At 36.2% G+C, this 15,873-nt stretch overlaps 1 protein-coding gene across 1 annotated transcript in view; it reads left to right on the top strand.

Moving 5' to 3' along the window:
- Window positions 1-15,873, top strand: part of LOC136772253 (single Ig IL-1-related receptor-like) — a 133,545-nt gene that overhangs the window by 78,421 nt on the left and 39,251 nt on the right. The window contains exon 2 of the mRNA XM_066725105.1: window positions 7,802-7,983. Within this exon, the coding sequence (XP_066581202.1) occupies window positions 7,802-7,983 (182 nt within the window). The remainder of the gene's footprint in view (window positions 1-7,801; window positions 7,984-15,873) is intronic.

The raw sequence follows: 15,873 nt of genomic DNA, 5'->3' as shown, positions 1-15,873 counted from the left end.
CAGATTCGTACTCTTTAAAATTCAATAATAAATATCCCAAACAAAATAAGCTCGTCTCGCCACAAAACAAAACACAGTGTACTTTCCGTGTCTACACATCAATCAACCGCAGTGCTTTTCCTCCTCGTAATTTTTTCCTTTTTTACAATCAAACATAATTCGAATAATTGTATTGCAAACTGTTTAATAATCAGGCCGCATCGGCCAAAGTACGCGGAATTATGGGAAATCGGCTTTTAGCGTATAGCAATTAGTAGCCATAACATTACGCAAATAGTATACATTTGGATGCTCGCTGGATTATCTTCAAACGTTTGTACCAAGTGAATTCTGACGCGTGTTTTTTGCAAACGTTTCATTAACCTAATTGCAAACTCGTAGCCATTCATCATCGCTGGTTGGCCATAAGTGCGAGCTATATTGAGGATCGTGGACACAAACTTTTCGTAACAAAAAAAGCAACCTATCAATGCACCAATCGACGTGGCACTGCTGTCGCTTAATAAAGCTTCTGGAAAATGGGAAAATCGACATTTAACATTCGCAGTCGTTTCGTTCCGGCCAGATAAAACGTGACGTTTCGTTTTTCCAGCTTATCGAAGCTAAATAATCCTGGAACTTTACGAGACACATTTTATTACAGGATGCGTAGTTTTTATTATACATAGAAACATTGACTTTACAAATCTATAGAAATTCGCTGTAAAAATTTATTTTCTTACATTGTATAAATTTTACAGGAATAAATATAAAAGTTTCACGCTGCTGATAAGTATCTAATTTTTATCGTATAAGAATAAATTGTTGTTAACAAATGGCTGAGGGGGGTAGAGGGGGGAGGCAAGAGAGTTTTTTCGTTGGTTGACAAAAGAGAAATTCGAGGTAACGATCAAGAACAGAAATGTGGCGTCTATAGTATACAATAAAAGAAGAGTATAAAAAGAGGATGAGGGTTCTCCTAACGAAGAAGATGGGTCATAGAGAAGAAAAGCCAACGAAACGAGTGAACGTAAAGCAAAGCAGTGGCGAGGGGCTGATTCCCTAAGGTTGCGTGCCACGCTGCATTACCGTCATTGCCCGATCATTTTCACTCGAATTCCACGAATGGCGAACTACACGCGCAACCCTGTGCTACCGTGAAAGTCATTCCGCACTCGGGACCATAACCACAACAGCTGCTGCTGTTTACTTTTGCAGACTCGCCATTGGCATTATCGTTGATACAAGTCCAACTTTCTTCATCCTATCCTTTGTATATATATATATATATATACACATATATGTCAATATATCCAGTTTCCTCACTCCATTCTCAGGACACCCCGCCCCCCTCCTATTTACACCGGTAAATTCTTGGAAATCTATACGGATCATAACAGCCTTTATTCATAATACTTATCTCTCCCATACTGTCATTTCATGCACGAAGAAATTCATAAGTAAAGAGTGCAAACGTTGCAATCAACGTGATGAAATAATTGTACTCGTCATGCGAATTCTAAGTGTATACATAAGGTAGAAAGAAGAATCTTTCCCGTCACAAACCCTCTCTTTGCAGCTTTTCCCTCCTCCTTAATTTTCTCTCGCGATTATTCACATTTTTTCTTCGCCTTCTTGGTCATTCTTCTTTTCGATCATCTTTTCTTCACGATTGTCTCGGTCTGTATAGCTGTATATGTACATCGTGCTTTATCATACTTTAGTTTTAAAATGTTTACAAATTTTACAAGTATAATCTGTGGTATTTCGTTGCAAGTTATAAAAATAGAATCGATTATACACGTCAATTATACAATTTAAATTATTTTTGAAGTTGATTATATAGAGATTTAATCCTATTCGCGCGTGCTATCGTTCGGTTTTTGTCGTGAAATTTGCTGTACGAAGTGGATTAAAATTCTATAATTTCTATTTTTGCAAGATCGCTCATTGCTTATTCGAGGCTAGATTTAATAGTAACGTTGATTTGTTATTTTTCTATTCCCAGATCAATTAGCTCGTTAGTTTTAATTCATACAATCTTGTCGACTCGTATAAATGATAAGATAAAACAGTAGTGTATCGTTATACTTTATTTCCGCTTTGATTAAAAAAAAAAAAAAATGTGTTAATTACCGAGTAAAAGAGCAGGACTAGAAAGAGTGACGATGAGTAAAGGAAGTGAAAAACACGCGTGATGAACGGACAATTAGAAGAGAAAGAAATTCGTGAATCATACACACAAAATAAAGCTTGACTTTAACATCTATGTTATATTTTCATAATCAACGCGAAAGCTCTAGAAAACTGTTTGTAACCTATTTTACTGTAAAATATAAATGCAAAATTAAGAAGAGAATAATTTTGTACGCGTTTGTTTAAAAAAGCATCTGGTTTTGTCTGTCCGTGCGTAGCGTGAAGAAAATAATTTTGTAGAAACCTGCTTTCATCGTGTATATATATTTTTTAATCTAAACAAAAATTAATTAACGGATGAAAGAGAAAATAATTTCTTTTTTCTGCTTCAAAAAACGAGGTCCAAATTTTCATCAGTCATCAGTGGAAAACTGGAGCCCCGGAGCAATAGTTTTCTCTCCAAATAATTTAGTTCACAGTCAGATCTTATATTTTTAGTCTGGCAGTGCCAGAAAATTTAGGCAGGAAAAAGGAGGGAGGAAAGAGCAGCGTTACTCGTCGAATTCATCGATAATGCTCGAAGATTGGAGAAACTGCTGGCTGAATGTCGAAACGATCCATCCAGCGCACCTGCCGCTGCTAGCAACCTTATATTTAAAAGCTTGCTCTGCACGACTGCTTGCTACTGCTGCAGACCCTCCTCGTTCTTTGCTTCTCAAATTTTTCTTCACCAAAGTCCGGAACATCCGAGGAGAAGCATAAACCGTTCTCTTCTTTTTAACAAAAAAATAAAAAGAAACAATATCAACGAAGAAATCTCAATGTTTTTTCGGTCGAGTTTGCTTTCCACAACAAGGTAAGAAAGGTTCTAATAGAAATAGCAAAAAATTATAGAGTAAATCAATAATTTAGAACTTCTTGCGTGGAGGAAAAAAAGTATAGTATTTCGAAAATCTCTATATACCATGGAGAATGATGAGGAGACAAAAAGGATTACAGCACGCCGAGCAAGAATTATTCATAGGTTCGATAAACGTTTGAGCTCGCTCGCTCACGGTTTCGTATAAAAATTCATAAGGGCGTTTTATGTATAGGTGTATGCAAAAGAGAACCGGCTCTAATCCTTTTATCGTTCAATTTTAAGCAGGATTTGGCGATTTTATCGATGGAGAGGATTGAGAATGAGGCGGTAACAGAAAAGCGAGAAGGAAAAATTGAGAGGGGAGTGCAGGGGGTAAAGATCGTCGACAGCCGCCGGGTATAAGACTAATTTTACGTATTATCGAGTGATATGAATGGGCGAAGGGGTCGAAGGTTCGATCGGAACCTTCGGGGCTCACGCGAACCTTCGAAATTTACGACTCGTTCCGCCTGTTCGATTCCGGAAACGACGTGTAACGGATTGAAGTACGACCGCAAAAATCTGCCAAGGATTTCGCTATCCGTTTCTTTAAACTTTGCTTCCTTATTCCTCTCGTCCCTTTCAGAATCGTTTCCTATATCAACTACGATAACATCCTCCTATATAAGCCAGCCTAACCTCTCTTTTCAGATTTATCTCCCAATTACTTCTTTTTCATATCTTACAGTCGTATAAAATTTGAAAATTAGCCCAGCTGCAATTCTAGAAATTATATAGGGATATAAGTGTTCCTTATTCTATGTATCAATTTTGCAGAATCTTCTTTGCAGTATTGATGAGCGATATATAATCCTAATTTTGACCGTTTTTAGTTTTAACTTGTAAAAAAGGAAAGTACGAAAAGAGCTTTAAAATAATGGGTAGATCGTTTCATTGAGGCATTGTGCTTCGCGGGTATACCTTGAAAGAAAAGATGCCTCTTTAGTATACTAGCTCTCTTATTAAAAATTCTTTAGTCCAAAGCCGCTGGAAACAAAGGTTCGTAAGAGAATGGAGAAACCTTTAAAAGTTGAGTTTTCTTAATAGTAAGACGCTCCCGATATAAAGTGACTGATATGCAATGACTATATATTTGACAAAATATAATACCAAGTATATAATATAGTCACTTGTACTATATGTTTATACTACGTTAAACTTCATTTCCCGATAAACCATTATTTTTGTTAATAATTCCAGCTGAAACAGTTTACAAAATTTATTTCCTTTCTTTAAATATACAATTGCCTACGTATTTAATTTACTAATTATAATTCGTTATCAACGAAGCGGTTTTTTCATTTGCGTAAAATACTATTAAGATTTAACAAATGGATGAGCTTGGTTTTGCAAAATGCGTGATTAACGCGAACGACGTTAAATCACTGATGAAAAATATTAGATTTAATGGGAATAACGTAGGCTCGTTATTATGCCCCTGCAATTGAAGCGGGCACGTTGAAATGTCGCTTTACATTATGCGGCCGGACTACTGTTGTAATAAAAACCAATAAATCGTTTATGGATAAATAAGTTTTGAAACATGCATTACGATGATCGTAAATAGGATATAATTCATTAACATACGATCGATACTCTATCCTCTTTGTGTCTGTGCTACGTATTGCAGCAGATCAAAGCCTATTTTTGATTAATTTGGAAGAAGAACATAATTTTATTACAATAAAAAAAAGTCCTTTAAAAATTACTCCAATTACAAAAAGTGTATTTGAAAAGAAAAAATGGGGAAATTAACATTGGAATTTTGGTATTGCATTTTTTCTTATATAATTCAATTGTTCGATACACAATATTAAGAAATTAATTGATCGAAAGTTCTAAACGATATTGACTTCCGAAGAAGAAAGTCTTAGATTAGTTTCAGCTTTACGGTTGGCTTATGCAAAGTGCTCGCTTGCTGGAAACACGCTATTTGATCCGTTTAACGCGTCTGAGGTTGGATTTGGTTCGATCGTTTGAACGAGATCGAGTTGGCTACCCCATCTCCCATGACCCACACCCTTCGAGCTTTCTTTCATCGAAGGTTTTGCTGCAAAGTTCAAACACGGTACAGCTTCTTCGATACCAGCGTGAAGTTTGCCTCTCGAATTTTTCGGCAGCTTTTATATATAACATACGTTATTTTCAAGAATTCTACACTTTCCTCTAATTTTTAACGATAGCTCTGTTTTTCATTATGCACAAATATATTCAATAAACTGTACTTCTTATAATTTTAGAAAGTTACTATCTTTCCTTTTTTTTATAAATAAACAATTGATTGTCTACACCAAGATCCTTATGTAGAGAACTATACATTAATTCTTTTAAATTTAATAATTCTATAGGCTTAGACTTTGAGAGTGAAGTTAGATTTTCATTTGTTTGAATGAAAGGAAATGTAGTAAGTTTTTAATGAAAATAATATTGACTTTTAAGGAATAACACGTATTTGAAATAAAAAAAAATACATATGTACAGAAAATTAGTTGGAGTATTTTATATTAAATTTAAGAAACAACATTATATTAATCTAGATCGATAGATAAATCTATGTGAGTGGCAAGGTTCCGTTAAAAAATATTGACGTCGCTGGACATTGAAGAAAATGTTAATGTCAGAAGCTTCGAGAAGCTTATCGCACGACGAGAAAAGCTCCTCATCCGCCATGATAGGGCGCCACGAATCGAACCATACGCTTTAAAATGGAAAATATAACTCCCCCATCTTATGCAGAATAGCTGAAGGAAAACGAATTGAAGACGAGCCTTCGATGTATACATAGTGAAGGTATATATCTATATACTATAATAAAAATAAAACTACGCGTTTCGAGATGTAGGAAAGTGCCAGAAGAAAAAGAGAAAAGAGAGAGAGAGAGGGGGGGGGGGGTGGGAGGGGAGCGACGAAGCAGCTCAAGAGTTTCAAAAATATATATATAGAACGCAATGAAAGACAGAAGGGATGAAGACTCAGATTTTTATGTGAAAAATGATATAAAGAAGGGTGAATGTTGTGGGTCGAGGTTGAGAAGAGTCGATAAAATAGCATTGGAGGGAATTGTCGAGGACTCGAATAGGGGGGAATTGTGAAAATGTCGTTAAAGCTGGAGAGAAAATTCGCTGCATTTATATTGGTAAAGGGGAGAGGGCTTGTGGGGGTGGTAGAAAAAGTAAAGGGAGAAGAAAGAGAAATGGTATCGGGGGTAGTTTAGCGAGAGTCACCGCGAGAGGCGAGATCTACTGGGAAGATCGGAAAATGAGGGAGAACGAGGAGAGTGAGGCAGGGAGAAGGATCGAAAGGCTGGAAAGAAAAGAGCGAGTGGAAGAATTCGAATCCTTTTGATCCTTTGCATCTCACAGATCCAGCCAGGGAGACAAGCAGCAGAGGGGGTGGCTCTGTCTTGATGGATTTGCGAAGAACAATAGAGCATCGAGCGAATCTACCAGAATGCAGCTCAGCGCAGGATCAAACAACTGGCACCTTTTCGCTCGAAGGACTTTTACCTCGCGAAAACTACTCGTAAAAGCATATCTACTCTACTCTACTCTCCTCTCCTCTACTCGATTCTTCAGAAGAACTTATCCAATACGTTCTAAAAGTATTGTCGATGGAATTGTCGAATTCGTATAGAATAGAAGAAGCAGAGAATGAAATGGGAATTGAGAGAGAGAGAGAGAGAGAGAGAGAGAAAGGGAGAAGGATTACGAAGGAAAGTCGTGAATCTGCGAAATACAGGGATCGCGCTAAGGTATCCTTTTAAGCAACACGAGAAAAGTAATTTTTAGTATCGATCGATGCAAAATTGCAAATTTACAGCTGAAGATGAGATATGAAAACTTATCCTTGTCTGCAGACTGCGGAGAATGAAAAGAATTATGTAAGGAGACTGAGGAGGATTTTCTTAAATCTATTGGTGAAAATAGGGAAAAGGAAGAATGAGAAAAGTCATTTCAGCGTGTAATATGAAGAGAGCGTTATCACCAAGAGCTATAGAGGGGGGTATACGAAGAATTTTGAAAGTGTGTTGTGAAGCTCCAATATCTACTAGATGCGATCTATTTTTAACCCCTGGATTCCTCATTGTGTCGATCGATTGTCCTGATTTATTATTTTCCGTCAGACTTTCATCTCCTTTTCATACTTTCTTAACAAAAAACGTATGCTCTTCATTTCAACATGGGTTTTATATCTTACAAATTTTATCAAAAACAGTTATTAACTATTGCACTTAACGGATGAATGAAAAAATTGTTTGCTCTGAGATTCTGCACATTAGTTATGGGTATATTTTATGCTTCTAAAAACAAAATCACTTCAACGTGTTCTTACCGCAGTAAAAACTTGGAATGCTTTTTAAAACTCCGGATTTACGTATATTCTGTCTATTATGCAAACTTTCTTCGCTGCGACCGACGCGACGCGGCAATGTTCGCGGTCAACCCCACTCAGATGTTTTCATCTTATTTTTCAACCTATACGATAATCCACAAGCCAAAAAATTCTCATCAGTTTTCACAATGAAATTTTTCTGCTCCGAATTATTGCAGAATTTATTAATACTTTAGAATAAATTTGCTATTATTGGGGTAGTAAAAGCAAGTAAAAATAAAAGTTAAATTTTAATGTTTGAATTTCTGTACTACTGGAATTCAAATTTAAGATTATTCCTAAATTAAAGCTGAGATGAAAATAGGAATTACTTATTGAATTAGACAATAAAAGTAAAATATATTGAATTTTTCTATTAATTTTATGTTAATATGTGAATATTTGTTATTTCAGGTTCAAAGATAGCAGAGCTTACCCATGGCCAGGCGGGGAGAGTCACTTTATTCTTTATCCAGAAGGTGCGAATCAAACGATCTACACCAGAGGTGTAAGGGCCTCGGATGCTGGCCGATATTCTTGTCAAGCCAGAAATGACACGACTATACTAGAAGGAGACATCACTCTAGCTGTACTAGGTAAGCTCTTCCAAACTCATTCTTCCTTTATTATTTCAAGCCTCGCAAAACACCCTCAAACTTTTCATTAAACTTTACACTCAAAAGCTTTAACACGATTAACCTTTGAAATAACATACAGAAATTAAGCTCCAAATTTGTGAAGCAACAGTGAATTATTTCAAACGCGTAAATTTAATGGAAAATTTTGGTAGGGGGACGTGGAAGATATATACATATAGTTTCCGGAAGTAGAGGAGGAAGAGTGCGGAGTAGCGTAGGATGTAGAAGAGGAAAAAGTGAAAAATGCTTGTTGGTTTGTTTTTTAAAAAACCATGATATCATACAACAGCTGGTTAGCTGGTTCGGAAAATTCAGCTTGTCGCGTCGTGTCCATTGCTCTGTGGATATTACAGTACGGTGAATGCGATTTCACCTTTGACATTACGATCACAGATTGCCAAACTCGACCCTTCCAGTCTCTGTCATCGATATATTCATGCAAAAACGCACAGGGCATTCCAACTATGCCAGACATGTACCTCTCTCTCTCTCTCTCCCTCTCTCTCGATCTCTTTACCCTTTAATTAAATAACTCTAATTCCCCAATGTTAAAGTATATCCAACTAATTTCTCACTATTTTCATCCTTTTCTCGAATGTTTACCATAAAAATTCAACGGACGCGACTATGCAGTGATGGAAAAACTATTTTTTCCATTTTCCAAACCTATAAGAAAAAAGAAAATATTATTTTAACCTACGTGTTTACCAACAAACTATTTTTTCTTTTACAATTAATCAGTTTCCAACAGAGCCTTGTTTCGTTTTGCCAACTTTTCGCATGCTTTTTTAGCAAGAATGACAACGACCAGTATATTTCCATCCTGTATGTAATTAATGGGAGCACGGATGTAAGGAGCAGTTAAAAAAAAATTCTCAGAAATTATGATCCCGCGCAATTTTAACACTTGGTGTACGCTAATTCATTCTATGTATATTTTATGTTTCAAAATTATGGCAGCGTGCAAACAAATCGCGTTCAACCATATTTACTCTCTCGTGCAAAATTAAACGATGCGCAAAAAGGAGAGGTATAATAACAGTAAACTGGCCATAAATAAAGAATATTCTGAGAAATTATGAATTTAACACTGTAATAGACGTCGTGGCCTACTGAAAACACGCGAAGCTTCAAGATTACGAACAAAAACCGAATACAAACGAAAGAGACGCGCGTTCTACGAAGTTTACTTTCTCGCGCGAATCTAAAGGGCGAGAGAAGAGGATAGAATAACAAAGCGCGGTGGTCGTTCCGCGAGTAAATAAAAGTTGACAAAGGAAGAGCGTATATAAGAGTATAGGTTTTTCAAGACGTTTCGTTAGGACAGGCAGACAGAGGAGAAGTTTGGAAAATTTGCTACGCAGCTTGGCGAGAGCGAGCGATAATCCTCATTCGGTGCAAGTTTCTAGAGTGGCTCGTGAATTTTTTGTCGCACTGGCCATATTCGTGACACGTTTCTAGTATAATATTAGAAAAGGACGGTGAACGCGATGTCACCGGTGTGTCGAATCGTAACGAGCGCGCAGCAGCAGCTGTGTAAAAGACACCACATATACGCGTACGTACTATCTAGATAGGGACGGCTACACGTTGAAAACTATAGCGCAGCTTTAAACGTATACATAGGTAGGTTACGTCTAGGATAAGTGCGATCCGAACGTGACTGTAAAATGGGACCCCAACGTGGCTCGCTCTATGTACTCTCAGACTTTACAGCTTTGCGCGTAAACTACTATAAACCATATTTACCAAACGTAAAAGCCCAGTCCGTGTGGGAACAAACCCTAGACAGTGTCCTATGAGGAAATGTGGAAACAAAGCTTCGCGCTTTTATCGCAATTTCTTTATTTTCTATTTTCCTAATTCAACGCTCTCTACTGTATAAATAAAAATAAAAAAAAAACAGTTTTTGATGAAACAAAAAAATTACGGACATAGCTTACGAAACCATGTAAAAGCGATAAATTTATATTTTATATTATCAACTTTTTTAACCAGAATCGAAAACAATTTTTGCAAATGTATTTTTTTTAGTAAGATTGCTTTCGGATAGCAATTTTATGATAATGTGGTAATTTATCGTTGAAGAACTTGGTTTTCTTGGATAAAATCGAATGAAGGATATTTCTTCTTTTTTTTTTAGAAAATAATGTAAATGTGTGACGTAACGAGGGTTTGGCCATAATTTTTGCGTGGTGGAAATATTTGTTACGAGCGATGCTCTCGATGCATTCGGTGGTGGGATTGGAAGGATCCGGTAGTGATATTTATGTGGAAAGAGGAGGTTCTGGGGTCGCAAATCGCAATACAGTGCTAGGTAAACGAGGTGCCGCGCGGTTATCGACAGGATGCACGAACGAGCACGGAGCTGCGATAACTCGCGGAACTAAGTGCGCGGTTCCCTATGCGATATATGTTTGTACATGTATACCTATATGAATATATATATATATATATATATAATATACATAGTAAATTTATGCGTAAACATATCGGGCATGCAGACGTATATACAACAAACTAAAAATGACAGGGAAATCCACAAAGTGGATTACTACTTTTTCACCCTGAATAATATTTGGATTGGGAAATCTATATTCCTGCCTGTCCATCTTTCGCACTTTAACCAGATAATCGAGAACGAACCTTGCGTTATGAAGAAAAAAACAACTTTACTGAGCCCCATCCCCCACTCCTGCAAATATCTCGCTACATAAATCTCGCCTCAGTAACCTTGCATTTTCTTTTTTTTATTATCCTTTTACGATTTTGCGTGTTTTCTTTAAACGAATACCAGGGTGATATTGAATAATGTTTTAGATTGATATTTTGGGAGAACAATATAGCAGGGTCGAGTGAACAAGTAGAAATTTCCAATGATTTCCGGACGAACGTAGGATTTTCGGTGGAAGTTGTCTCTCAAACGGAACCCTCGAACTTTATATAGTTGTGGCTTTGTGGTGGTTTGTGTTGGGAGAGGGTACGGGTTGCGGTTCGATAACTCACTGCAAAGGTAAAACGTCAAACATATCGGGTTTGTAGACGGGTGCTCGAAGAATCTCGATTGGGCGACACGTCTACCAACCCTCTACCCCTCTCCCCAACCCTTTTCTCCTCTTTCTACCGTAGACTGACTAGCCCTCACGCATCACGTCCCATTTCTACCCAATTTCTGCCCCCCCCCTCCCCCCGCCCTTCTCCCTCATCCAACACAGATCGCTTTCCTTCATCCTTTCGCTTCCCAATCAAAATATTATTGCATTTCCTTAAACAATATTGAAAGTTTATTTAACCCCCTCTTACTTCTCTCCAACAAATTTCATTACTCTAAATTATCCATTAAATAAATATAATAGTTTTCCAAATTTCAGTTTGATTTTTTCGTTACACGGAAGAAGTAGTTAAAGGAAATTTTTACCAAAAACAATTTCTCCCAATTGAATATAATTATATAGGATTGATGGAAACTTGAGAAAATTGAATTTCTCATGTCCGCGCGAATGTAAAAATTCGAGGTACTACGCGCGCTATTGTTTGACCGATGGTATTCGAGGGAAACACGCGAAAAGGACGAAATATCCGCACTCGTAGGTAACAAGTGTCCCCGGCGCACCGCGTCGCAGCAGGAACTCCGGCCGCACGATAACTCAGCGAAATAAGTGTCAAACGCATCGGACCGGAATTTCAATTAAACGCTGTCTACTACCACCACCATCATTGTCACCACTACTAGTGCTATTGTTGTCCTTACATTCACTAATACCTGTGCAACTACACTGCTAACACCACTCCTACTATTCAATATAATATTACTCTCTCACTATTCTCGAGCCAATTTTAACTATCTCCAAACTCGTCCTTTGTTTTCCATTTATGGTTAAAAAGTTTTTCATGTCAATAGGCTAAAAGTGGGGAATTAGTGGGTTGTTGGAAGAAGAATGATGGACCGAGGGTATATATAGGTGATTGTAAGTACAGCTTCCGAGAGAGTGTAAGAGAGAGAGAGAGAGAGAGAGTGAGAGAACACTGTTAATTACAAAGAAGCGCGGATTTTCATGAAAAGCTTCAAGATGTTGCAAGAATTTTCAGTGCACGCGCGTGAAACGCTATTAAGTTGCTCGAGATTGGCTGGCTTGGTCGCTCCAACTTCTCGGACCCTCTTTCTTCTCCGCACGATTTACGATATGTTTGCACTGTAAAAGGTGAGCCCCCTATTCTCTACTCTATTCTCGCGCGCACCTTCCCGAGGATCTCGTAAACTCTCGACAGACTGGCGTTTCAGGGTCAGAGTTCACGAGCCAATGACCCGTGCCCTTGTTTCCTCTTTTATTTTTTATTACCACTACTGATTTACCAACACTCGTCTCGTATCTTTAAAATGAACGAACGATACTGCAACATGAAAATACGCAAAAGTCTAGTTTATTTATTTCTTTAAATTCTGATTTTATTAAATGATTAATGTTTTGTATTAATTAGGGGATGGGGTGGGGGGAGGATATACATATAAGATGGTAAGCAAGCAGGCTTTGTTTGGGAAAGCCAAGTGTACCTTGGGTCGAGATTGCGAGCCGCTCTGTCAACTTTATCTCGTGGAAGAGAGCATACGTTAAGTATATAAGTATGTACGCCGAGCGCTTAAGCGTTGTTAAAGCAGATAGACCACGCAAGTATGTGAATTTTAAGTTTACGTGTGTGTGTTGGAGTATGCAAAGCCAGCACGAGTAGCAGCAACGCCAATGCACTGGCCAATATTTCAAGCCTAATTGCTTATGGCCGTCGTGCCAGTCCTGCTACAACCCGAGCTACAACCTATATATATATATATAGCACATACAGCTCTATAGAGCATTTACCACCCTTTTACCAAATTCATGCGATCACGTCCCTCAAGAGAATTCTGTCGATATTGCCATTCATGCACTTATCTCGTCTTACCCATTTTACTGTAACTTTTATAAAATATAATTATCCTTCAAATTGTCTACTCGATCATTTACTCAATTATCTTTCCACCTTCTGCCATTACAAATTTTTAAAAATGTACTTGTACATAGAATAATATTTCATTCTTCGCAATATATTTTTATTTGTGTCTCGTTGAATTTACAGCTTCTAATTAGTATCTTGCAGATTTTCTCCTATAATAAGTAAATAGCTCACTTTATTGATATCTGCAGAGAATTCTCAACCCAATAAAGATACCTAATTTTTATTGCAATGGAAATTTAGTTTTTTTCTTTGACTTTCTCTTTAGATTCCAACAATGAAACAATAGGTAAGTCTTAAAGCTAAAGACTTGCCGATGAAAAGGTTTTATACGCGTTTCTCTTCCTTTATTATCCGCAATTAGAAATTGTGAGAAAAATAGAGTTAAAAATTAATAGATCGATGATGCGAGAAGGAGAAGGGAGTGGAGTGGAACATACAGCTTTCAATCAATTTATTATCAACGGGTCAGTGGAAAATCTTTGATAATAATTGAAGGACGATATTATTCGTTAATTATGCCGTTACCTTTTATCGAATTTGAATCTGCACTTATGCTATTCCGAGGTCACTTTCAAATCGTAATAAAGAATATTGGATTTTTCAGGGTACCTATACCTTTTTACGTGGCTATTAATCATAAATTGTAGATTTTATCGAATGTTCTGGCAAAGGTCCGGGCGTGGATAATAATATTCTTCCTATGCAAGATGTTCAATCTTGATCAATTTCCAATATGCAAACCGTATCTTAAATGGTCTTACGGGCACATGCGAGCGAGCGATACATTGGATAGATCAGTAGGGGTTTTGCTAGTTTCCGCGAATGAGCCAATTGCGAATTGTCACGAACTGCCAAGCATGAACTGCGCTCGAGCACGTTGCGAGCAGTTCCGGGACGCAATCTTCTAATGAGAAAGTTCTGGCTGAATATTAGACACCGCTGCCGCATTGTTTAGCCTGATAAAGCGAATTAGTCGATCCCCAACGATAGTTTATTCCTCGTAAATTTCAAATCACTAGCTGATCGCTGCATTTTAATTCAAGATTGCATGTATATTAAAGGATTAGCTATATTTTTAGGATTTTTGAAATTATCTTGAAACCTTCAGATCACATTTGGAATTAATATAACATAGATATAAACTTTTATATATACGTTTTTATAGTGAATAAATATAAATAAACTGACCATTATTGTAATCTATTATCGCTCCAACTTCATTTTTTATTCCTCCTTTAACTACAATGTTACATAAGTGTTTAAGTATAATGTCACTGTTCTAAATTTGAATAGAATATTATTACTTTTTTATTTAGTAATTATTCTTGCAGAACTCTGTTTGCAGGGTAACTCAATGTCGTAAAAACTATTATTTTCTATTACCATCATTTTTTTAACTGTATATGGATAATTTATAATATTAGATTTTATATTAAATTTTTTAATTTTAATTTAAATTTTCATATCATACCGAATATCATATCACTAGGCACATTTTAAGGGGCAGTTAGGGAAAGAAACTAGTTACTCTAGATATTATTATTATAAGAGAGGAATTTTTCAATATGCATTGATCACGTAATTACAATGTTCAAACGACAATAGAAAATACTCTGGATCTGACATTTCACCTGGGTATAAATTATCTCGCTTTGCCTTGAAAAAGGATAACGTTATGATTAATTTTAGAATTTAATAAATTGACATTGTGTGAACACAATCACTTACCAATTCTATTAATCTATTACTGCAGGCATTGAAAGCTAATAACTCAATTTCGGATACTAGTTCATCTTCAAAATCATCATCATTGTTGGTATCATTTTCAATTTCATCTATTCCATTACCTTTTAACAATGACATTGGAAATGACTGCTTACAAGAAAATAAAGGACACAAACCAAGAAATAAAACAAGCGTAAAAACTTTCATAGCCAGAAGCTTAAATTCAGATCCTTTCTTCAAGTTTTTTACTTTCAGCTATACACTTCTATATGCATAAGAGCGTTCTTTTGTACTAAGCAAATGCAGATAACAATAAAAATAGTAATATTTGCTTCGTGCGTACCAATATAATACGTTGAGGTGGGAATATGTTGTTGAGGCATTTAGATATCAGCAGCACTACTACCGCTAAATTTTATCATTTTTAAGGAAATTTTTTCATATAACTTATTTAGTCACACATTCTTACTTTGAGTAGCGGTTTGCAAGGTCCCAAAAGGAAGTTCAAGAAATATATCTATTAAAAAAGTAATTATTCGTTTTTATGAAAATGATAAAATAAATATTAAAATTTTTATTTTTTCTAAAATTTATTTATTTGCTTCTTATACAGGCTGCTTATTAATTTCAGCCAATCTTTTTATCATTGATTAACTGTTTAATTCAGTAATTGGACAAGATGAAAAAGAAAATAAGCTGTTTTTACGTGAAACGAGCTGAGTGTTATAGATATATTAAGAATGCAGAACCGTTATTTATGTTTATAGTCAGCTCATTTAGAAGAGCTCTTGTGTATATACATTTAGATACAAGCATAATTGAAACTTCAAACTCTAAATAAATTATATAGAGGTAATTCGAAATAGAAATTATTTTAACGTTGTGGCAGATAAATTTGCTGCATAAAGAAAATACAATACTACTAATGTCCCGATGTTTTTTATTAATATATATTTCTGCGTATACTTGCCTCGAAATGTTACCATGCGATTTGATTTCCGTGAGCGAGAAAAATGATAATATTTAAAACGAACAGATTTAAATAGTTGGAAAAATCTATTTTGCTTATAATTTTAGTATTTTTTGCAGTATTGGTTCTGTTATGAACGACCAACATAGAGTGGGAGTTGT

Source organism: Prorops nasuta, unplaced genomic scaffold (genome assembly GCF_024137725.1).
Source record: "Prorops nasuta isolate Cenicafe-Biocafe unplaced genomic scaffold, Cenicafe_Pnas_1.2 PNAS00004, whole genome shotgun sequence".
Taxonomy (NCBI): domain Eukaryota; kingdom Metazoa; phylum Arthropoda; class Insecta; order Hymenoptera; family Bethylidae; genus Prorops; species Prorops nasuta.
This window is presented reverse-complemented; position numbering and strand designations above follow the sequence as displayed.